The 22772-nt window shown below is 39.8% G+C and overlaps 2 protein-coding genes and 1 pseudogene across 3 annotated transcripts; all 3 read left to right on the top strand.

Moving 5' to 3' along the window:
• Positions 1 to 2199: 2199 nt before the first annotated feature.
• LOC143566236 (hydroxyproline O-galactosyltransferase HPGT1-like) lies at positions 2200 to 6377 on the top strand. Its single transcript, XM_077052988.1, has 12 exons — positions 2200 to 2384; positions 3192 to 3255; positions 3606 to 3655; positions 3752 to 3942; positions 4115 to 4178; positions 4278 to 4350; positions 4728 to 4851; positions 5155 to 5242; positions 5353 to 5403; positions 5583 to 5654; positions 5748 to 5860; positions 6010 to 6377. Exons 1-12 carry the CDS (start codon positions 2272 to 2274, stop codon positions 6030 to 6032), a joined length of 1026 nt encoding a protein of 341 aa, XP_076909103.1. The 5' UTR covers positions 2200 to 2271; the 3' UTR covers positions 6033 to 6377.
• An 824-nt stretch (positions 6378 to 7201) lies between these two features.
• LOC143566211 (uncharacterized) lies at positions 7202 to 10125 on the top strand. Its single transcript, XM_077052965.1, has 5 exons — positions 7202 to 7367; positions 7458 to 7510; positions 9018 to 9182; positions 9704 to 9805; positions 9922 to 10125. Exons 1-5 carry the CDS (start codon positions 7217 to 7219, stop codon positions 10051 to 10053), a joined length of 603 nt encoding a protein of 200 aa, XP_076909080.1. The 5' UTR covers positions 7202 to 7216; the 3' UTR covers positions 10054 to 10125.
• A 1678-nt stretch (positions 10126 to 11803) lies between these two features.
• LOC143566218 (putative inactive receptor kinase At4g23740 pseudogene) lies at positions 11804 to 14424 on the top strand (annotated as a pseudogene). The gene is made up of 2 exons (XR_013141203.1): positions 11804 to 13193; positions 13706 to 14424. The product of XR_013141203.1 is annotated as a putative inactive receptor kinase At4g23740 pseudogene (transcript).
• The last annotated feature ends 8348 nt before the right edge of the window (positions 14425 to 22772 follow it).

The following is a 22772-nucleotide window of genomic DNA, read 5'->3' as shown; positions in this document are numbered from 1 at the left end:
TTATTGCGGCTGATAACCTTGCTCAAAATCGCAAGATTTACAAACTTTTTTTTATAAAACAAAAATATATACCTAATAATTGACGTGTGGTTATTGATAGCACTTCCATACTTGATTAGTATAGATACTTTTCTTTTTATCTTCTGCCTTTTGTACTTTCAATTATGAAAAAGCTTCAAACATATATTTAGATAGGAACACATATGGGATACGATGTTTAATATTATAGTGGAATAAATATAATGAATATTCATGATTTACATATAAAGAAGGAAGGGAATGTGAGACGGGAGGAGAGAGAGCGCTTATCCGAGAAGTAGAGGTGCATAAAAAACTGGTTTCGGATCCGACCCGACAGTTCCTACCTGGAACCGGTTCTGACCCTACTTGATTCGCGGGTACGTACTGGGTTCTGGGTTCCTCTCTGGAAATGGAACTAACCCAGACCCGCCTGAACCGATTCCACCACTACCCGTCAAAACCCGACCTGACCCGGATGTCGATAAAAACCCGGCAAACCTGGTCAACTACCCGGCCATACCCAGAACCGGTTTCTACCCGGCTGGTTCTTGACTTTTGTTGACCATATCTGAAACCGGTTCGTACCATTCCAATTCCTGAAAATACCCGATTTGTGCATCTCTAATGTGAAGGAGAGATGATGGTTAGTTGTTAATATTTCAGTTGATGGTATGAGCGTGCCATCTTTTGTTTATTTTACTTTGTTCTAAAAATCATGTTATAGTACATCGATACAAGTAGTATATTATCTTTTTTTAGGCAAACAAAGTTTTAGTGGTCTAATTGTATTTTATAGTCACTTGAATCCAATTTCACGTATTTAGACAAACAAAGTTTTAGTGGTCTAATTGTATTTTTCTTATAAAACAACACTTTGAAGAGGTTATAAAATGTTTTTAGTGGATGCTCAAATGATTTGATGGTTTCATCCATACTACAAAAGATATTAAGCAATTACTCCATGTTTAAATTTAGAAAATGAGTGGATTGAGATAACTAGACTGAAAAGCTGCGAAATTTGGAATATAACTTTCATATTTCTTCAGAAAGATTGAATCATATTTTGAATCGGAAACTTATGTGATAAATAGATTAAAAGTATCATGTTAGATGTGACATGACCCATCAATAAGTGTGGTTAGAGAGGTAATTCCAAAAGGTTTCCTTCATGAGGTGGTAAGAGGTTGTGACTTTTGAGTCTTTGTAGAGGAAAATTTGCTAGAAATACATTTCAAGAACAAATGTGTATTTACTGTAAAAAAAGAAACATAGCCCATCAATGAGTAAAATGAATAGTAATAATAATAATTATTATCATGTGATTAAATAAGCGACAATAACAATTAAATTTACAAAATATATTGGTAGTTTTTTAAGAATAACTAAATATGATACGATATTAGTAATCTAAAGTTGGTTTTAATGAGTCACTTATTCAATTTTGGGTTATTTGGTTGTAACCTAAAACTAAACGAATTAAACAGGATTCAGTAAGATCCATACCGAATTGAATGATTGGATAAAAGTTTGGTTTAATTTTCAACCAAATAAACAAAATAATTTTTGAAATTTATTTTACAGTTATTCATTATTGAATCGAGTTAAGATAAATGAACCAAAGCCGTAATTCTATTTAACCAAATGATCAAACTTAAATAACCGCAATTCAAATTTATAATTCAGTTCAGTTTTAATCGGTTTATTTTACGGTTTTAAATAGAATAATAATGAATATTGTTAGTAACCGATCCCTCTCTAACCGGTTTCTACATGGACAAAACTCGCAGTTAGTAACTGCCTAACCGGTTATACATTTTGGCCCAGAAACAAGTTAATAACCGGTTAACCGAAACCGATTTTAGGTTTTTAAATATTTTTGTTTAAAACCATTTTTTTCAGTTATACCCGAACTCGATTATACCGGTCAGGGATTTTGTGTTTGGAAACCGGTTAGTATCCAACCCGATTAACCATTGACTACTAACCAATTATTAAATTAACCGGTTTGTGCACGTCTACATGGAAGTAACCATGGAAGAGTGAAGACATTACATAACCCAAGCCCTGAAAGGCCCAATAGAGTCGGAAGCTGAGCTTGGAAGACACGCTGGCGATCATAGTGGGTGGCTGGGTGCAGCAAATCCAGGCCGTCGGATCTGGTAACGGACTTTTAACAAAATGCTATTAAGTTCAGATCTTCCTTCGTTTCAACTCCATCATCACTGACTGTCAACGGAAAACAAACAAAAAATGCAAAGCAAGGGTTCGAATTACCATCGGAACGGCTTGGTTTTTCGATCCCCTATCTCCGCCTTATTGCTTTGCACCATCGCCGCCTTCGCTTCCTTCTATGTTGCCGGCCGGTATCATTTTATCCGATCAACTCATAATAATAATAATAATCTACTCGTTACATAGCTTATGTCATGTTAAGTTTGAGTTTAAACTGATTTCTATCCAAATTCATTACTTTCAATTACTTTGATGTATAACTGTGTACCGTATACTGTTTAATTAGATGCTAGAATCGTATTAGGTCACCTCTGTGTAGTTACTGTGCGTAAGTTATGTCTTGTGAAGTTTGATTTAAGCTGATTTCTATTCAAATATATTACGTTTAACTAGTTTGATGTTTAAATGTGTAGCGTATACTGTTTAATCGGATGCTCGAATTGTATTAGGGCAGCGTTTGTTGTTGATGATAGTTCTGTGTGATTTATGTACGTAAGTTGCCTCTCGTGAAGTCTGATTTAATGTGATTTGTATTCAAATTTATCACGTTCAACTAGTTTGATGTAAAATTGTGTAGCGTATACTTTGTAATCAGACGCTCGAATTGTATTATGGCAGCGTTTTGTTGTTTGTCATGGACTGTGCATACTTTTATATTGTAGATAACGGTCAGCTGTGTGATTACTGCACATAAACTACCTCCTGTGAAGTCTGATTTAAACTGCTCTGTATACATATTCATCATGTTCAACTAATTTGGTGTTAAGTCAGTGGCGTTTTTATCTGAGTTTATTGCGTATCGTTGACTGTTTAAACAGATGCTAGAATCGTATTAGGGCAGCGTTTTGTTGTTTTAAATGGACTGTTCATGCCTATATTGTTAAATCAATTCGTGTATAAAGTGTGTGCATTGATTTTGTTTTTGTTTTCTTGCAAAGTTTATGGCAGGATGCAGAAAACAGGGTTTATTTGGGTAAAGAGCTTGACAGAATAACAGGACAGGTAAGAAACAAAGCGATCGCATGATTAGTATGTTTAATTTTTCTAGCTTGGTTTCTCATGTTTGAGAGGGTTGGTGCTCATTTAAGTAGTCACAATCTAAACACATATACGCTAACTTAAATCAGCTACAATGATTTGTTGGTAAAGGTAACACCGAAATACTGTATGATCGAGCACTTTGTACACGCCTTGTAGAAGTCTGAAATGTCTATATCTTTCTGTACTGTAGCTTGTGTGGACCGTAATTGATATGATATTGAGTGCTTAATCATCTGTTTACTTGCTTGTATTCCTTAAGTTCTTACCTGGTTGTTTTTGGAGTTGGCATGACAATTACTTTTTGTTATCAGGGAAAATCTGCTATATCAGTGGATGATACATTGAAAATAATAGGATGCAGGTAACGTGATTGTTATTTACATTTTTTTGTACTCTATTCCGCCTTCTAGCACACAGTTTAGTTTGTAAGTTTGATTGACGGTTATATGCTTGTTAGGGAACAACAGAAGAAACTAACAGCTCTTGAGATGGAACTGGCTGCAGCCCGCCAAGAAGGCTTTGTATCAAATCTCGTGTCAACCACTAAAACTTCTCCCAAGAAGAGACCGCTGGTAGTGATTGGAGTCCTTACAGGATTTGGTCGCAAGAACAAATGGGATGTGATACGGAAGGCATGGATGTCATCTGGTTAGTACATTGCTTGCATCTATCATCTTCTTTTACTTTGTTTTTGATAAAATTATTACTATTATTCATGTTTCATATTTCACTGTTCTTGTTGGAGAAATTTATGCATGTGGTTGCATATACTATGGACAAGTTATATGGTATCAATATAGTAATAGTGTTGCTGCTGCAGGTGAAGCTCTGAGAAAGATGGAAGATCAAAAGGGTGTTATTGCTCGATTTGTTATTGGAAGAAGGTATACTCTTTTTCACTGAAAGCTGTTGTTATTTCCAATCGTCCATGATGACATTTCATGTTCTGAAGTTTAATTGATACGTGACAATTTAAATTGCAGTGCTAATCGTGGAGATAGTCTGGATAGGGGCATAGATATTGAAAATAAAGACTACAAAGATTTCCTTATCCTGGTAAGTGTAAACGTTCGTTGATGTGTGGAATGCATCCTCTTTTTCATTTTTTTGGTTTCTTGTTCATCACAGATAATTCTATTCTGTACATTATCTATAAGGTTCTACTTCTTGTTCATCACTGATATATCTCTTATGTCATGTTTTCATACATACAACCGTTAATTACTGATTTTATACATATTCATTAAACCACTGTTAACAACTGAATGAAAGTTTAAAGTTCACATACAAGGTCCAATGTTTTTACCACCCTGACAATGCTACCTAGTTTCTGACTGGCTGAAAAAGCACTGTTCTTGTATAACAATTGTTATTGTTATTGTTCATCACCATGGCTGGACAAGTGGACAGTGATATATCTTTACATTTTACAGGACAGTCACGTGGAGTCTGCTGAGGAACTTCCAAAGAAAAACAAGTTATTCTTTGCTCACGCTGCAGAAAGATGGGAAGCTGAATACTATGCCAAAGTAAACGATGATATTTATGTAAATATCGGTAAGCACAGTGCCATTAGGGCATGCATATTGTTTTGTTACTCGATGATAGATGTACATATTTGGAACTAAGACATAACTTTAACTTGCTTCTCTAGAAGTAATGCATAAAAGTGAGTTCATTGGTCATATATGTAAGTTGATTACCAGATGAATTTTGGATATAATCCGAATGCTAGTATTTTATTTCTCAATTAGGATCATGCTTTTAATTATATGTGTTAAAGGGTTTCATTCTATACTAGAAAACAAACAATATTAAGGAAAAGGAACTAAGGATATTGAAACTGCATTTGTTTTACAGATGCTTTGGGAAGTACACTTGCAGCTCATTTAGACACTCCCCGTGTATATATTGGGTGTATGAAATCAGGCGAAGTTTTCTCTGAACAGTAAGTGATCTAAACTCACCCAAGGGTTCAAGACTGCTAAATATATTCAATTGATGTTATTTTTTAATGACATTTGATTTTGATCTTTTGGTGATTGTGGATTTTGGCAGGGGTCAGAAATGGTATGAACCCGATTGGTGGAAATTTGGGGATGGAAAGACGTAAGAAGCTAATATCTGACATTTTTCCCTTTATCTATATTATATAAATATAGTCAGTTTAGTACTTGTCTAGTTATGTTTTGGAAGAAGGATAATAGAGGAGTATTAAATATTTGTTCTTGCTTTTTTTGTATCATTTTTGTATGAGTTATTTAGGCTTGCCTTTTGTGATTAAACAGGTATTTCCGCCATGCATCCGGTGAAATGTTTGTTATATCCAAGGCATTAGCGAAATTTGTCTCAATTAACAGGTTTTACACCGGTTTCTACCAGTATCTCATACTTTGCATTTAAAATGTTGCTAACAATTAGGCTGACTATTTAATTATTCTTGGACCTGGCAGATCAATTCTTCGCACATATGCTTTTGATGATGTCAGTACCGGTTCCTGGTTCATCGGTCTTGATGTCAAACATATTGATGACAGAAAGTTCTGCTGTGCATCTTGGTCAACAGGTCTTTCTCTCACTCACACACACACACACACACACATACAGATTTGACCCGTTACCACCTATCCGTATTGTCGCCTTTAGGTGTAGCCTATATGCTCAAGTTATAGTGTTAAGATGGTGTTGGAGTTTAACATGGTAGTTGTTTTGCAGGAGGTATATGTGCAGGTGCATAGTTTAATATCACAGAAGAACGCTGGTTTGATATGTACACAACAGAGATAGGTCCCTGATGCTTGTGACAGTTGAATATCAACAGAATTTTCATGGATTTGGTTGAAAGGAGCATACAATGACATCCATATTCAGGGTTCAGGCAATTTGTTTCTTTATTGGACTGATACTGATACTTGATTCTTTGGTTTTTAAATATACAAAACTAGACACTATATATAGTGCTTACAGGAGTGTTACATGGATTTTGATGATAATAATATGAAGATGGAGAATGTATTGTAGATCAAATGAACCAAATATGTGATGGATGTTGAGTCATATTCTTGTCATCTTTATATTGTTGTAACAGTAGATACTCTTAAAGCTAGTATTCCAAAACGTCAGCCCTAGAGGCTAGAGTAAAAATATCAAACACTCAAAACTTGAAAGTATATCACACCAAATCTTGTAAATGCAATGTATAAGCTAGAGACTTGTAACTTAAATGAAATGTAAAAAGAAAAAAAAAGATAAATAAACGGTTGTGTGTTTATGATTGGTTGGAACACATTCAGGCTGGAACACCACCTCTATTAATTTGGCAAACTTTTGGGTATGTTGATGAGAAAAATGAGTTTATTCTCATTTAATTGGATGATGTGGATCATGTACTTTCATTCAACAGTTATGTATGTGCTCATAGTACCCTTATAGATTTGTTTTTACTAAAAATATTTTTATGCATAACTAATGTTGTGATCACTAAAGGTATAAAGATAATTACAGTTACAGTAATTTACGAGACTAGTTTAATAGATGTCTCCTTAAAAATATAAAGATCATCATCATTATAGTGTGTAGGCTTGATTTATTGTATAATTGCGGTTTATCATATGAACCGACAAACACATTAGTTATTGTCTGGCTGGTACACACTTTTTGGATGACAAATTTCTTTTATTTAACATCGGAATTTAAGTATTTAGACTTTGTTTCTTTCACTCGGTGATCGACCGAACAAATAATATAATGTTTTATTTTTCCACCAAAGGTTAGGAGGGTATTTTTGTAAGTTGAGGCTAACATATAACTTTCTTTGACATCAACAAGAAGCTCCGCTGCGCGTTGTTGTTTGATTGTTGAGCGACTCTTTTTCAATACGCTTCCTTCCTTCCATAATAATAATAATAATAATAATAATCAAATGGATTACGATTTCAGGAACATGTTGAATCCACCAGCAGCACCTTCATCTCATCCGTTGTACGGACCGTCATCGTTTTACCCTAAGATCGGCCAATCCGGTGTTATTCATCCACCTGCTCGTAATAATAATAACACAGCCTCTTCTTCCTGTAAGTTTTACTTGTTGTTGAATCTCTGTTGGTTCGATAGCTGATTAATAATAATAATAATAAGCTATATTATTATTGTTTATTTTTTAGCAGGAATGGGGATTATGGTTACTTTAAAACCAGAGTTTCGTATTACACCACCGGTATCCTATTCTATCCTTTCTCTACTTTATTTTAATTCATTGCATTGTTGTTGTAATCATATATAATCTATTATATTCAGTTTTACATTTGTGAATTATTAGCACCAAAAGCTACTTGTTATCTTTGAGAAAAGATGCAACACAATAATTGCTTAACGTACAAGAATACTTATATTTCATGAAATCGATCCATGAAATCACATCACAAGATCTCGAAATCTTCAATATATATCCAACTAATCATCGGTTCACCGAAATAAACAGTTTTGGATCGTTAATTTTTTTTTTCAATAAAGATAATTATTAAAACAAAATAAAATTTATATTATATATTTAATAAGAGACATAGATATTACATCAACATAGCAGGTAGGCGGGCAACAAGCTGCGCCGCCACCCCTTTCTGAATTGCAAACCCTAACCTGCTAAAGACATACCCCTGCCACTTTGGAGTCGACACATTGCTATGCACAACCCGTTGAACCCTGGTTAGGAAACGGATAGCTTCCGGTGCCAAGGAGCCAAAGGTATCAAAAGCCAGACGGATCGTTAATCCATCAATTTTTTACTTTTCTTCACGAAAACCGTTTTTAAGCGTTTTAGGTTTTTGGTTGAGCGTTCTAGTATTTTTGCCTTTGGGCGTCTCGCGTACCTATCGTACGTTAAGGCATTATTGTGCAGTATCTCAACCCCGCTGTGTTCCCGAGTCTTATTTAAAGAGGGGAGGGGAAGGAAAAGAGAAGAAAAGGTGAAGGAATCATGTTTCAGAGATTTTTTTAAGGATGGGAGGGGAGGGAAAGGGAGAGAAAAGACTAGAAAATTGAAGTGTATAATCATCTTTCCAAATTGGAGAGATTATGAGAGAAAATGTGTTTGTTTCATTAATTGCCTATTAACTCCTCTACATTTTCTTTCCCTTTCCTTCCATTTTCATTAAACTCGGGAATACAAAATAAAGTGATACATTTTCCTCCCCCTCTCTTTCTTTTCTCTTTTAATTCTCCTCCTTTTCTTTTCTCTCCTTAAATGAAACTCGAGAACACACTGTAAGTGATGAAACCAACTTTTATGCCCAAAACCTATCTTGTCAAAAGCCCTAGCCAAGCACCTCGCTGCCATTCGTAAGATTTTGGCCATATCCTAAGTTCCATTGCTTCTTTCTAGTTTCACTAAGTTCCTGATTCGCGAAACAAAAGAAAAGGTCAAAAATGCAGACCCCGTTTCCGATTCAGTCATGGCATCCTGTTTTTGAAAAACATTGTGTTTAGAAAACTATACACTTTTTTCGTATCATTCCCTGAATTCTTTCCTTTCTAACCTAATTGTTTGTGAATAATTACTTGTAATGCAGATATATTTCGTTAATTGTCATTCTAGACTTATTGAAAGGATGTTATATATGTGTGACATAAAGCATTGTGATATAAGAACCTTTGTGTCGTCTTGTTTGATTAGATTATAATTTATAACGCTGTTTGGTTCTTATTCTAAGTGCTGATTATTGTAGCCTCAAATGTCTCCACACACTGGAGAAATTCCTCGAAGCACGTTTCAGTTTGACTTTGACTTAGAGAGGAAGATACTGGCTGAAGCAGAGAAGGAAAACCCAAACTGGACCAAGCTTGGACTGGAAAACCTCCCCCATAGAACTGCAAAACCAATATCTCGTGCGGTATGTCGTTTTTCTGATTAATACACATAATTTTATGGATGCTGTTTGTTTATATATTTACCCGAGTTTGGATTTGTAATGGAAACGTGTCTGACGGCCATCTCCATGGTTTTCTTTTTACCCGTCTATCTTTGAGGTCAAAATAAGAGCACCAAAAACAATCTATAAATACCAATACACATGAATGTGATATGACAATACATGTTGATGTACACAAGTTATAAAAGCTAGTTTAACCAGACAACTGTGATATAAATTATATCATATAATACAGCAAATAAAATATGGAGAATAATTACAAATGGACAAAGTTTGTAAAGTAGGACATTGAACCATGCAGCTAACTTATGAATTTCAGCTCGGATTGTTGAACTTCTAGATATCTGTGTTCAATGGACAATGATGGTGCTTACATATTTGATCTTTTTTATGAGAATGTGTCGATGTTTGTTGAAATGTGCACCTTATATAAGGGTTATTTTCTGTTTCCTGAAAATTTGTGATTCTTATTTTTCATGCAGAACTCTAGTGTAGACCCGGTGGCGGGCAAATACATGGCGACAGGCCTTAATAGAGATGCAGTAACTATTGCTGTTGTTAAATATGGAGATAATCCAACTAAGGTACGGGCTTGTCTTCTTTATTTGTAGTTATTGTCCTTCAACTCTTAGAAAATTATTGTGTTAAGATAATAACATTCTGTATTTTTAAATATTTTGGTTTTATTTGATATTCACAGGTTAGGGAATTTGTGAACGGCTACATGTTGTTGCGAGAAATGGGGTTTGAAGCCAATAGTGTTGCTGACGCGTTATTCACCCATGATAATGATAAGGAGGCTGCAGTCCATTTTTTGAGCGGTTCATCCTGAGACTGTACTACCATTACCACAACGTGTCGTCTATCGTTTATATTGCCTTTGATTGTAAATTGGGTTAATTACTTCTGACTTATGATCTCTGGGTTATTGATTGTTTACAAAGTTTAGAAGTAACTTATGTATTATTTTTATATTAATGTATCTTTTAGTTCCAATTTCCACTTCCAAGCATGTTGCTACTACTATAACATGAAGACAAAAAGGAAATAAAATATTAAAGTTTACTAAACAATATATATATATTTTTACAAAACAGAATAGACGTAAGGAGCCATCAACTACTACACATATTTTAAATGAAGTCATACGTATGCTCCACCGCCACTAGACTTCTTTAATGACTTTTGTGCATTTAAAAAAAATTATAATAAATGCCAAAATAGATAAGTGTGTATTTATACAAGGGGCATGGGCGGTTGTAATGGGTGATTACCTCATCTGTTACAATAGTATTGTACTACCTGTAAGTTAACTTTGAATTTCTTCTCCCTCCAAATCATTGCTGCATTTCTTCTTAGCTGTTGAAACTTGTTAAATATTATTATTATTATTATGGTTTGAGTTAGTTCTTCTTCACCTTATTCACTACCATGTGCATCTTCCACTCCAATATCATTGATTGCTGCTAACTCATTCACTCACTCATTTATTATTCTCCACCTCATCTCCATTAATATTATCATTTCTCTCTCTGTCTAACAACTAGAATTTAGATTCAATAGTCTCTTTCATGCTTGTACATTCTAACCGACTTCATGAATAGCCAGCCGAATGCCGATTTTACTGAGATCTGGATAAGGTGAGGTGAGCCCAGTTACCTACATTTCTTTTTCTTATTGTTAATGTTATTGCTAATTTTGTGTTGGGGCCAACTATACACAGTTTTTAAATGGCATTTGGAATAGAGGTCGAACAGCCGTTTTGATAAAACAATTTTAATGTTTGACGGTCTATGGTCAAAACAGCCGTCTAGATATTGGTTGTTGACCTCATATAATCAAAATGGCTGTCCTGATTAGGGGTGCAAATGAAGCGAGCTGAGACTATGCTCGAGCTCAATTCGTTTCGAGCTAATTTTTCAAAAGCTTGAGCTTGGCTCTTTAGTGGTTTTTTCAAACTCGGGCTACACTCATTCATTATTATTTATTAATTTATATACGTTTTTAGTTACTTTTTTATATTATGAGAAAAACCGTACACAAGCCTAAGCTCAGCTCGAGCTCATGTAGTACCTTAAACGAGCTAAAGCTCTTGAGCTCGACTGTGCAGTGTAAAATTTAAAATACATAGAAGTCCAAAATATGTAAAAACTTAAATTTACACAAGGCTCGTCAAAGCTCAATGAGCCTAAACGAGCTTCCCTTACAAGGCGCGAGCTTGGGCTCAATAACTAAAAGAGGTTTATTTGAGGCTCGGGCTTTTTTGCACCCCTAGTCCCGATAGTCTTCGAACGGCTGTTCTGATCAATAGTTTTCAAAGCTTTGACTTTTTTTGTCAAAGCAACGGTCTTAGTGTTCCGTGGACGACCATTTTATCTTTATGTAATTTCTTTGTAACATCGTTATTTCTACTTCTGTGTCTGTGGAATGATGTAGCTAACTGTTTGTATATTATAATAAAATTAATCATGAATTCCTTGAAATAACAATTTAAAAAACTAGCAAATTCCTTCATTTTCACTATAATCCAAACAGAGTCACAGAAGTCAGTAAAGTACGGAAGAAGATTAATAAACATTAAAGTAGCTCACCAATAACTTAAGTATTCATTTAGGTTTCATGTTTGACTAAAACCATTTTTTGTCACACAAGTTAGCTGGATGTCATTACTTGCATAGTACTAAATGTATCATTTTGATCATGATTTTATTCAGATGAGCATAAAGGTTTTATAACTTTTGAGGTTTATCACAAATTACAACATGAAGATGATGTGCAAGAACAAGTTTTTATTCTATGCATTGTTCTTGTTTGGAACATTTGTGTCGTTACTAACCACAGAGCCCGTTGCAGATAAGCAGATTTTAATTAATTTCATTCAAAGCATTTCACACAGTCGCGCCATTAATTGGGATATGAGTTCTTCAGCTTGTGTTAACTGGACTGGAGTAACATGTAATCATGATAGTTCAAGAATCATAGCGGTTCGTTTACCGGCTTTTAGTCTTCATGGTCATATTCCTCCAAACACACTTAGCCAATTATCAGCTCTTCAGATTTTGAGTTTGAGATCAAACGGGCTAACGGGCTGGCTTCCATCTGATTTTGCCAACCTTAGAAACTTAACATCTCTTTACCTTCAATCCAATGGCTTCTACGGCCCGTTGGTTTTGAATTTCTCGGATTGGAACAGTCTTTCGATACTTGATTTGTCGAACAATGGTTTCAGTGGAAGTATTCCGCTTTCCGTTTTAAGTTTAAGTCACCTTACTGCTTTAAATCTCGCAAACAACTCGTTTTCTGGTGAAATCCCGAATATTAATATACCGAGCTTGCAAGTTCTTGATTTGTAGAATAATAATCTTACTGGACCCGTACCTCAAACTCTTGAAAGATTTCCCGGTTCGGCTTTTGCTGGAAATAATATTTCCACTCTAACTTCAATGCCACCTGTTCTTTCTCCAGTTAGTCAACCGCCGAATACAAAACTCGGAGAGCCTGCGATTCTTGGAATCGCGATAGGCGGTTGTACGTTAGCGTTTGTGCTACTTGCATTGATAATGATATTCTGGTATTCAAAGGATGATGCAGAGAGACAACTAAAAGGAGAAAATGTAACAACACTGAGATCCGGAAGTCAAAATGTCAACGGGAATGGAAGTCTTGTGTTCTTTGAAGGTAGCAGCCTTGCATTTGACTTAGAGGATTTATTTAGAGCTTCTGCTGAGGTGCTCGGTAAGGGTACGTTTGGTATGACGTATAAAGCAGCATTGGAGGATGCAAACACGGTTGTTGTGAAGAGGTTAAAGGAAGTCGGTGCAGGAAAACGAGATTTTGAACTCCAAATGGAGGTTGTTGGAAATATTCGACACGAAAATATTGTTCCTCTGAGGGCTTATTATTATTCAAAAGACGAAAAGTTAATGGTGTATGATTATTTTGATCAAGGCAGTGTTTCTTCGTTGTTACACGGTATGTTTCCATCCATTTGTTTGTTTTTGTTAGCAAAGGTTTAGTGTTTAAGAAACAGGATCAAATACATTTTATTCTTAACATGAAAACAGTGAGAACCAATTTGCTGTTATCATTAGGTTTATTTTTATAGGTGTTTTCTGTTATTTTTTGTTCGTATTTGCTCATTTTCGATTATGAGATGTTATAATTATTTGCTGATTATATTTTGTTGTTATTATTAGATTTTTTTCTTTTGTTGTTATCAGTATTAGTATTTGCTGGTATATGTTGTTATTATTTTGTTTTTGATTTTGATTCTTTTGTTGTAATTTTTAGGTTTTTTTCTTTGTTATTATAAATTATTATTTATGTAGATTGGTATTGTAGTTGGTATTGTTTCTTACATTCTTATTTTTTTTATAAATTAGTATTATTTCTTGCATTCTCACGTTAAGATTAAAATGTACATGAACCTTCCCCTAGTGTTTAATATGGTTTTATGAACTTATAATGAATTTTCTATTTTGCAGCGAAAAGAGATGAAAAGCGGACTCCGTTAGATTGGGATAGCCGATTGCGAATAGCCATAGGAGCAGCAAGAGGGATTGCATACATCCACACACAAACCGGTGGCAAACTTGTTCATGGAAACATCAAAGCCTCCAACATCTTCTTAAACTCGCAACGATACGGTTGTGTAAGTGATCTTGGCCTGACTGTAGTGATGACTCCATTAACTCCACCAGTGATGCGTGTAGGCGGCTACCGGGCACCAGAAGTATCCGACACGCGAAAAGTGTACCAAGCATCAGATGTCTACTCTTTTGGTGTTGTGCTGCTTGAGCTTTTAACAGGAAAGTCACCTACTCATGCGACGGGTGGTGAGGAGGCGGTGCATTTGGTGAGATGGGTTAACTCGGTCGTGCGAGAGGAGTGGACGGCCGAGATGTTTGATGTGGAGTTGTTGAAGTATCCTAACATAGAAGAGGAGATGGTGGAAATGTTGCAGATAGGGATGCAATGTGTGGTAAGGTCACCCGAGCAGAGGCCGAAGATGGCGGATGTGGTGAGATTGGTTGAGGATATTCGGAGGACTACTAATGCAGGTGCATCGGAGGTGTCAACGCCCACAACGGAGGTGACTGCGGCGTCTCCTGTGGTAGCACAGCAGATAGGATCTTCTGTAGTTGCTGAAGAGGTATGTACCCGCCTTAACATCGAGCGGGGCGGGTCAACCCACAAGATATAGACAAGAGGCTTGAAATCAAGATATCATGAAGGTACAAAGCCAAAACCTATGCGCACGGCGCATATCACATATGCTCACGCATCACATATGCTCACGCATATCATATATGCTCACGCATCACATATGCTCACGCGTATCACATGCTCGCGCACCATATATGCTCACGCATATCACATCTGTTCGTGGCGCATATCGCATGCTCACGCATTACATATGCTTGCGCATATCACATCTGCGCATGAAACATCTGCGCGTGAGAATAAAGAGAAGACTTCGCGCATCCTCAGGATAGGCGCATATCACACGTGCACATAATCAACCTCGTCCTTATCCAAATCAGGATAAGGACAACCTTGATTGTGCTCGTCAGACAACCTTCCAGAAGGTATCCTTTAAGGAATAAGAATATGCTGATGTTGACAGCTGCCAATGAAAGGTGGACAACTCAGCAAAACCCATGTGCTACCACGTGATTGCACATGGGTCAGGTAAAATGCCTGGGTCAGAGAATAATCAATGAAAAAGCACCAGGTGTCCTAAGGACACGTGGCGCAAAGCAACAGGAGGAGGCCAAAAAGGCCCTAATGGGATCTGAGCCCAATCATTGGAAACCCTAACACTATAAATACCACACCACCTCCACAAGGGGAGGGAAGCAAGAAAATACATTCCAATTCCTTACTCACTCTCAGATTATTATTATCTTCTCCTACAATCTCTTATTCTCACACCGGAGGGTTACCCCAAAGATGACCCCTCTGTCCCTTTCTGAGGGGTAAGTTCACGGTGCTGCTCGTTTTGTAGGTGGAAGATCTCATACTCCGGAGAACCATCGGTGAAATAGCATACTCATACCCGAGGAAAGTTGATTGTCTACCAGTGAGCCGATCCACGTTTCTTCATTGGCGCCATCACCTGTTACAACGGCAACAAAATCTCATCAGTTCTCTCTGAAAAACTTCACCATGGTTTCTGGTGTTCGAAACAGCGATCAAGTTCTGGAGGATATTGAGCGTGAGTATGTTAATGAGGGACAGCAGTTTCTGAGGGTGCCGCGTGATTCTGCGCGCACCACCAGTAACCATCTTTTCATCACAACTCCTCATAGCCAGACTGAAACTCCTCCAGACGATCTCACGTTCCAAAATTTGACCGGCGCGAAACAAAAAGGACCAATGGGTCCAGAAGATGAAACAAATGACCCTAAAGAATGGCTCATAAACGAACAACGGCGTTTAATGGACAAATACAATGAGCTGGTCAAACACAAAAAGTTAGCCGACCTAACACAAAGGCTCGCGTTTGATAAGCAAACCATTCAAGGAACAACAAAAAGGGCGCGCGCGCCGGAAGATGGTCACTCTGTTCACACTGAACACACTGATTTTAGTGATGAAGAGGTGCACAGCATGAGGAAGACGCGAGATACTTATGCAGGAGGCTCACAGCTCCGCGCGCACATGAACATGGCGCCTGGAGCCAAAGCCGATCTGGATCTGTACACACCGTACAGCCCACCAGCGAGAGGGCAAGTGGACGTAACCACACCGTACAGGCCAGCCATCTTGGTGAAGCATTCAAAATTCACTGAGCGCATCGCGAAGGCTCCCATTCAACACAAAACCAAGATGCCAAGTGGGTTGGGCAAGTACGATGGCACAACAGATCCAGACGATTTCTTACAACGTTTTTATAACACTGGAAACCTAGAAAGCTGGACGATGCCAACATGGTGTCACATGTTTGCTCGCTGCCTCACGGGCGCGGCGCGTGTCTGGTTCGAAAGCTTGCCGATTGGGCAAATCGATGGGTTCGAAGAGCTATTGGAGAAGTTCCAAGCTCACTTCGTACAGCAGCGCAGACACACGCGCGACCCTGATGACATCATGCACTGCGTGCGCAGGAATGATGAAACGATTGAAGACTACATAACTCGTTTCAATCAGGAATCTCTTGCAATTGGAGGTATCACCGAGCAACTCTTGCGCGTGGCCTTTATACAAGGTGCGCGCAGTGATCAACTCCGCAGAGCTCTCGTGAGCAGAGATGGCATGCCAACCACTTGGGCCAAGCTAATGGAAGCATCGCGAGTCTTCGCGCGAAATGAAAAACAAATTGCCCAAGATAGAGCAAGAGAAAGAGGGCACCAAGCAGAAGCACCGCGCAACAACGAAAGGAGGGGCAAACAAAACTCTGTATGGTCCAGGTTGCAACAAACCAGTTTTTCTCCCGCAGAAAAGCAGGCGCAACCAAGCTCACCCCAGCCCCAAAAAGACAGTCGTAATCGCGGAGAGGGTGACAAGAGGGAAGGCGGCAGAGAGCCTAACAGACCTCTACCAAGAATATGGACTCCCCTCACTAAAACGCCTTCACAAGTGTTAAGCACAGAGAATGTCCAGTTTAAAAGCCCCAAGCCACTACACTATAAGGGACCACCAAACAGTGGCAAGTATTGTGAGTTTCACAAGTCCACAGGGCACAACACCGATGCATGCCACCATTTGAAGGATGCGATTGAAAGAGATGTGAAATCAGGCAAGTTGGCTCACCAGGTGAAAAACCCAAGACCAGAGAATGAACAACCAGATGGAGCCTCAGCCAGCAAAAAGTTCAAAAGAATCTGTGTAGCCGAGGGAGGAAGGCAAGGGCAAAGATCGAGAAAGAGAAGCGCGCAAGTCCAAGGAGATTGGCGCGAGCAACAAGTAATCTTCCCAAGAATCAGGGGAGGCCCTTCTATCAGCAGTCCTCTAGTCATCACTACACATATTGCTCATTATGAAGTGTCAAAAGTCCTGGTGGACACTGGCAGTGAATCAGACATCATGTATGAGCAATGTTTCAGGAAGTTGGATCCAGCAGACCAAGCAAGGCTCGAAATTGTGAATGCACCAATCTCGGGTGTTTCAAATGAAATCATTCACCCCTTAGGTCAGATACAATTTGAACTAACTATGGGGGATGAGAAACACAAGCGAGCTGAAATTGTCAACTTCTTGGTCTTGCCCACCACTTCATGCCACAATATGATCTTGGGTAGAGGAACGATTGCCCAATTCAACGCCATACCGTCGCCAGCGCACGGCGCGTTGGGGTTCCCAACACCAACAGGTGTAACATTTGTATACCGAGATCATTTGTGCGCAGTGACAAGTATTCCGCGGGAAGGGAGAATGAAACTTCCAATGGCAAACAACGCGCCAGAGGAATGGATTCTCAACCCAAAATTCCCAGAGCAAACAATCACAATTGGAGCTACGATATCAGACGACACAAGGTTGAGAATGAAAAGATTGCTCACAATGTATATGTCGGTCTTCGCGTGGCAACATTCTGATATGACTGGGGTTCCGCGAGACCTGGCGCAACATTCTCTCAACACGTTCAAGTCCGTAGAGCCAATTGCTCAAAAGAAGAGAATCATGGGGGATGAGAAGGCAAAGGCCATGAATGAGCAAGTAGAGGATCTACTGCGCGCAAACATCATCCGCCCAATACGATACCAGACATGGGTAGCCAATCCTGTGATGGTAAAGAAGAGCAACGGGTCATGGAGGATGTGCATTGACTTCAAAGACCTCAACAAAGCATGTCCAAAAGATTGTTACCCCCTCCCAAACATTGACGTGAAGGTGGACTCCGTGGCGCCATTTAAGCTCAAATGTTTTCTGGATGCCTATAAGGGCTATCACCAAATTCAAATGGCACCACAAGACGAGGACAAGACTGCCTTCAGAACCGACAAGGGTATTTTTTGTTACACAAAAATGCCCTTTGGTTTGAAGAATGCGAGAGCCACCTACCAAAGACTCATGGACGCGGTTTTCAACGAGCAAATTGGAAGAAACCTAGAAGTCTACGTGGATGATTTGGTGATCAAAAGCAGGGAGGAAAAACAAATGCTCAAAGACATCGAAGAAACCCTTTGGCGCCTAAAGGAAATAAACATGAAGCTCAACCCGAGCAAATGCACATTTGGCGTAGAAGAAGGGAAATTTTTCGGTGTAATGGTCACCAAGGATGGTTTCAAGGTGAACCCAGAGAAGGTGGAGGCTATCCTTGACATGCCCTCACCATCCACCATGAAAGAAGTTCAAAAGTTGAATGGTAGATTGGTATCAATCAACAGGTTCCTAGCGAACCATGCAAGCAAATCTACCCCATTCGTTAACACATTGAGAAATTGCCTAAAGAAAAGCCAATTCAAGTGGACACCTGAGGCCGAGCAAGCTTTCAGTGAGATAAAAGAATGTCTGATAAATCTGCCTGCGCTCACAGCTCCACTTCCTGGCGAAACTCTAACATTGTACCTGTCAGCAGGAGAGCGCGCCATCGGCGCAGTGTTGTTGGTGGATCGCAAGGGAATCCAAACACCAATCTATTATGTAAGTCGGGTGCTGACAGATCCTGAGACGCGCTACTCCATCATGGAAAAGTTAGTTTTGTCACTAACACACGCGTCGCGCAAGCTTCATAGATATTTCAATGGTCATCCTATTGAAGTTCTGACTGGTTACAACATCCAGCAAGTCTTGCGGCGTCCCGCGCTCTTAGGAAGGCTGATAAAATGGGCGCTGGAATTAGGAGAGCACACGATCGCCTATAAGCCCCGCCCAGCAATACAGGGACAAGTCTTAGCTGATTTCATCGCAGAAATCCCTGAAGGAAAAATTGAAGAGGCTCAGCGCGAGGTAGACCCTCCGCGAGCCAATAATGAAGAAAATGTTTGGAGATTATTCACTGATGGAGCTTCAAACAATGAAGGGTCTGGCGCAGGCCTCAAGCTGGTGGATCCAGAAAGTCATGAGTATACTTACGCAATCAGGTTGGATTTCAAGAGCACCAACAATGAAGCTGAGTATGAAGCCCTGCTGGATGGTCTGCGCATCGCGCACAAGTTCGGAGTTAAAAAGCTAGAGGCCCATGTTGATTCATACTTGGTAGCAGCACAGGTCAATGGCCTTTATGATGCCAAGGAGAACACCATGCCTCTGTATCTAGAGCAGGCGAAAAAGCTCATCGAGCAATTTGACTTCTTCAGAATCATACATATTCCGCGCAGTGAAAACAAGTCTGCCGACGCGCTGAGTAAGATGGCATCAACCAGCTTCGATCACTTTGGCAAAGATGTCAGGGTAGAAGTAATGAGCAACCCGTCGGTGGGAGCGAAGTCTGTCCTTGTAATTCATACAACCCCTTCATCATGGATAACTCCAATAATGGAATTCTTGAAGGAGGGAAAGGTACCGGACGATCGCGCACAGGCGAGGAAGATAAGACACAAGTCGCAGAACTATGAACTGCTTGATGGTACATTATACCGACGCTCTTATCTTGGACCGCTCATGAAATGCCTAGATGCTGAGGAAGCAAGCTATGTGATCAGAGAGATTCACGAAGGAATCTGTGGAATACACGCTGGCCCGCGCATGGTGGTTGCCAAGGCAATGAGCGCAGGTTACTATTGGCCAGGCATGTACTTGGACGCGTTAAAAGAGATCCAAAAATGCAAAGCGTGTCAGAGCTATGCGCCAAACACCATGCGGCCAAAGAACAACTTGATTCCGGTGACCTCCGCATGGCCTTTCCACAAATGGGCAATCGATATTGTGGGTCCCCTACCGCAAGCGCAAGGGCGAGTAAAATTTTTGGTAGTGGCAGTAGACTATTTCACAAAATGGGTTGAAGCCAAGCCACTAGCAAAAATCACAGCCGAGGCGATGAAGCAATTTATTTGGAGCCACATCATATGCCGTTTTGGCCTGCCCATGGAAATTGTGAGCGACAATGGCAAACAATTCACCGACAGGAAGATATCCAGCTGGCTCAAGGAATTGCGCATCAACCAAATCTTCACTTCAGTATACCACCCTCAGGGGAATGGCCAAGTGGAGCGCGCGAACCAAAGCTTGCTAAATGGGCTGAAGAAAATGTTGGAGGGAGAATCCCATTCATGGGTCGAGGAGCTACCTAATGTCCTGTGGGCGCACGGGACATTAAGCAAAACCAGCAATGGCGAATCCCCGTTCAGCCTAACCTATGGAACGGAGGCTATGATTCCAGCAGAAATTGGATGCCCATCCCATAGAGTGCTCATGATGAGTAAGATTGATAACGAGCGCGAAAGAAGGTTGGATCTCAACTTACTTGAAGGGCGCAGAGAAGCGGCTATCATCAGTGAAGCCAAATACAAGAAAAAACTAGAAAAGTATTACAATCAGCGCGTGAAAGAATGCCACTTCAAGAAGAATGATTTTGTCATTCGAAACAATGAAGCTAGCCGCGCGATACCCCCGGGAAAGATGTCCCCCAATTGGGAGGGACCTTATCAAGTCTCGGAAGAATTGGGAAAAGGCGCATACGCTTTAAAAGATTTGAATGGAAAGAAGATCCCGCGCGCATGGAACGCAGCACAGCTTAGAAAATGTTTCATGTAAAAATTGTCAAGTTTGTAATCAAGGCTTTTTAAGCCATTATGAATAATGATACGCGCTATCTTCTCTTAATGTGTGTTCTATTACCTTTTGCATACATGTTTCACACTTCCCTTTATTAATTTTGAGCAATATGACAACATTGTATTGACATCAAAACAAAAATAAAACGAAGTAAAACATACATGCGCGAGCTTCAAGCTCAAACGCGTTAACGAGTTTTAACTCTAAAACGTCAGGGCCTTAGCCCAATAATATGAGCCTTAGCTCAGGGCCCTAGCCCAATCATACGAGCCTTAGCTCAAATCACTCACAAGATCCATCCTACATGCTGCGCAGCTAGACCATAAAAATACCTAAGCACAACTAAGGCAAAGCACATGCCAAAACATAGTTGTTAAGGTCTCAGGTCGAGGTCGCGCATGGAATTGTAATGGATATCAGAGTAACACATACACGTAAAGGCTAAAAAACTCATAATTCCCTATAATAAATGCGCGATAACGTCGCGCAAAAGAGGAATAATGAAACGCCAAGGCACGTGTCAACATAGTCAGGATATTGCAAAATCACTTAAAATATGACAAGGATTAAGTAAATTAATTTCTTTACAACCTTGTTCTTATTTCAACGTGCAAGCATATCTTATATTCAACAAGCAAACATGCAATATAAAGAGATGAATGGGGAATGCGCAAGATGCGAATAAGGGAAAAACAAAATTTCATTCCAAAACATAGAAGGTTACAAATTTACAAAATGATGAGATACAAACTGCAAATAAAAAAAAACATGAAGGGCTTCTCAAGTCTCTATGTCGACGTCAGCCTCTTCATCGCCCTCATCATTACCTCCCTCAGCATCTGGCGCAGCCCGCTCCTCGTCATCTCCAAACTTGCCATAGTCAAGCTGTTCGTCTTGAATGGAGTCGTCTTCTATCACAATAGTGTCAGGAGCGGGTCCTTTGGCCACGCCAGAGCCGCTAGCAGAGGCAGCATTGCCCGCGCCATCATCGCCGCCATCAGCCCCTTCACACTCGTCAAGTAATTTCTTTAGAGCGCCGAGATCGGGCTGATCAGCAAGCAAGGCTATCTGCAAAGCATAAGGAAAAGTGTGAGTACAAAAAGACTAGGAAAATAAGTCAAGGTAAACTCATTAAGGTTAAAATACATGCTCAAGGATGGGAATGGGAGTATTCAAATACTTCTCCCCCACCTCGGCCATGTCCGCGCAGACAACATCGAGCTGATAAGGGTAGTCGGATGGGTTCTTCTTCAGCATGCTATATTCACAGCCATCCTTAAACCCTTCAGCTCGACCCACCAAGCGCGAGGCAGCGTTGCAATCCATCACAAGGGTCTGAAACTCGTCTAAGTATTTCATCGCATAAGCGCAACGAATCATACCCTGTGAGACTAGCCATTGGCGATCCTGCGCGAGGGAAGAAACAGACGTCTCAAGAGCAGGAATCTGAGAGTTTAACAACTCAACAGTTTCCTTGGTCTGTTTCAGCTCCTCTCTGTCGGACGCTACTGCCGCCAAGGCCTCTTTCCTTTCCGCTCGCGCAGCATCGAGCGCTTCTTGGCTAGACGCTGCCGTCGCCAGGGCTTCATCCTTCTCTGCCCGCGCGGCCTCAAGCTCATTCTTCAGGCGCGCAACCTCACTCTCTAATGAAGATTTGTCAGTGATAGACTGCACAAGTGCTTGGTCACGCGCCTATGCATCCAGCTCCAAGTCGAGCACTCGCCGCGCATACTTGGCCGCGTCCGCCTCTGCTGCCTGCAGCTTCTCCCGCGCAGCCTGCAGCTCATGCCCGCGCTTCACGAAGGCAGCGTTGGCACTTGCTCGGTTCTCGCTGAGTTCTGCTTGGAGTTTCTCAGCTCTCTCTCGAGCGTCAGAAAGATTCCAAGCAGATAC

Source organism: Bidens hawaiensis, unplaced genomic scaffold (genome assembly GCF_021521415.1).
Source record: "Bidens hawaiensis isolate Kalapana, Puna unplaced genomic scaffold, B.hawaiensis_p1.1 tig00022752_1, whole genome shotgun sequence".
Lineage (NCBI taxonomy): Eukaryota > Viridiplantae > Streptophyta > Magnoliopsida > Asterales > Asteraceae > Bidens > Bidens hawaiensis.
This window is presented reverse-complemented; position numbering and strand designations above follow the sequence as displayed.